Source organism: Trachymyrmex septentrionalis, unplaced genomic scaffold, assembly GCF_001594115.1.
Source record: "Trachymyrmex septentrionalis isolate Tsep2-gDNA-1 unplaced genomic scaffold, Tsep1.0 scaffold76, whole genome shotgun sequence".
NCBI classification, from domain to species: Eukaryota; Metazoa; Arthropoda; class Insecta; order Hymenoptera; family Formicidae; genus Trachymyrmex; species Trachymyrmex septentrionalis.
In genome coordinates, this window is record NW_017305947.1 from 810556 (window position 1) to 812026 (window position 1471).

A 1471-nucleotide genomic window follows, 5' to 3' on the forward strand; every position below is an offset into this window, starting at 1 on the left:
TTGGCATCATAAACGCACGAATATGCAATGTTATTCTTATTCAGCACAATTGCATACACCTTTTGTACACATATTTTATCTATTCTAATCATCGTCATCTGTAGATGATTATTTCTATTATTATATAGTTGTTATTTAGAAATAATATTCATTTTATATCTTTACCTTTGTCCCGCAAATTTCGAAACATATGTGTGTTTCCATGGCGTAGTGAAGAAGTCGAATTTCTCATCACTTCGAGCTCTTGATCGGTCAACACGCGTCTCTTTAATCTCGCTGAAAATATCATTAAAGTTGCTTGTGTCGCATCGAGAGAGGTTTATTGAAATGCATAAATGATCGTAACGCGTCTTTAATATTTCTGCGCCAAAAACATATATTAAAGAAATGATAGAAACATATTCGATAATATAAAAATCGAAGCTTTACTTTATCCTTTGAATAAAGTAAAATAAATTTACGACGAAAGAGATTCGAAGAGAATAATAAAGAACTTGAAAGTCTATTAAATTATCTATAAGACTACGCATTTCTTCATTTTTTAATTTTACATTATTGAAGTTGGAATAATGTAACTTTAATTCATTATTCTAATCGAATACACGTTTGAATAATTATTGTTGCAACGATTAAAACGGGTATTTATTAAAGTAAATAAATGTGTTACGTACGTCGAGGTTCGGCATCAATGACGCTGTCGAGAAAATCCTGCGGTGTCATATACAATTGACCATCGTACGCCACCGACGCAAATTTTATAAATCTCCTTTCTCTCGTAGTTAATTTTACAGCTTTGTGCAAGTCATCTTCTCTCTACAAAAATAAATTGTTATGATCCGTGAAATCATATTTAACAATTTTAAAAATTTAATAATTTTTTTCTTATATTTAATAGTTACTTCTTATAAAATTTTTTTTCTTATCGTTCTGATTCATATAAATAAAAATATCCACTTCCATATAATCAAGTCGTTTTAATCTTTTAATTGTACTCTTTAAAATAGTGAATCAGTGTATTATTACTGACTTCAGTGCTCCATTTATAATTGATGTATCAATGTATTAGAATATGTATTATTTTTTTCATCGACAAACAGACACACAAGGCGACGGATATACAATTAATTTGCGCTTTGTATTCCATCATTTTTATGAAGGAACAGTGCGTGCTGTCAATTTAGCAAGTTATTTGCAAGTTAGTTTGCACACATTTACATTTGCGAAATACATTTTGTGATGCATCAAAGGATGCAACAGAAATCTCTACTGCCCATTTCGGACGATGTATTATATATACGAATCGCCACATCGGGCAGTTAGGCAGATATAAAATAAATATATATTGTGCATATACATATATGTATATATCATTATATTTCTAAATAATTTTGATTAATCAAAATAAATAAATAAATCATTGATAAAAAAAAATTAAAAAAAACCTATTTTGTTATATATATATATATATATA

General features: G+C 28.3%; 1 protein-coding gene across 2 annotated transcripts in view; it reads right to left on the minus strand.

The window, feature by feature from the left end:
- LOC108754133 (calcium uptake protein 3, mitochondrial) overlaps positions 1-1471 on the minus strand; it is a 29153-nt gene that overhangs the window by 7064 nt on the left and 20618 nt on the right. For both annotated transcript variants that reach the window (XM_018496227.1, XM_018496226.1), the window contains exons 2-3: positions 672-813; positions 166-276 (exon numbers count right to left, since the gene is read on the minus strand). In XM_018496227.1, the coding sequence (XP_018351729.1) occupies positions 166-276; positions 672-813 (253 nt within the window). The remainder of the gene's footprint in view (positions 1-165; positions 277-671; positions 814-1471) is intronic.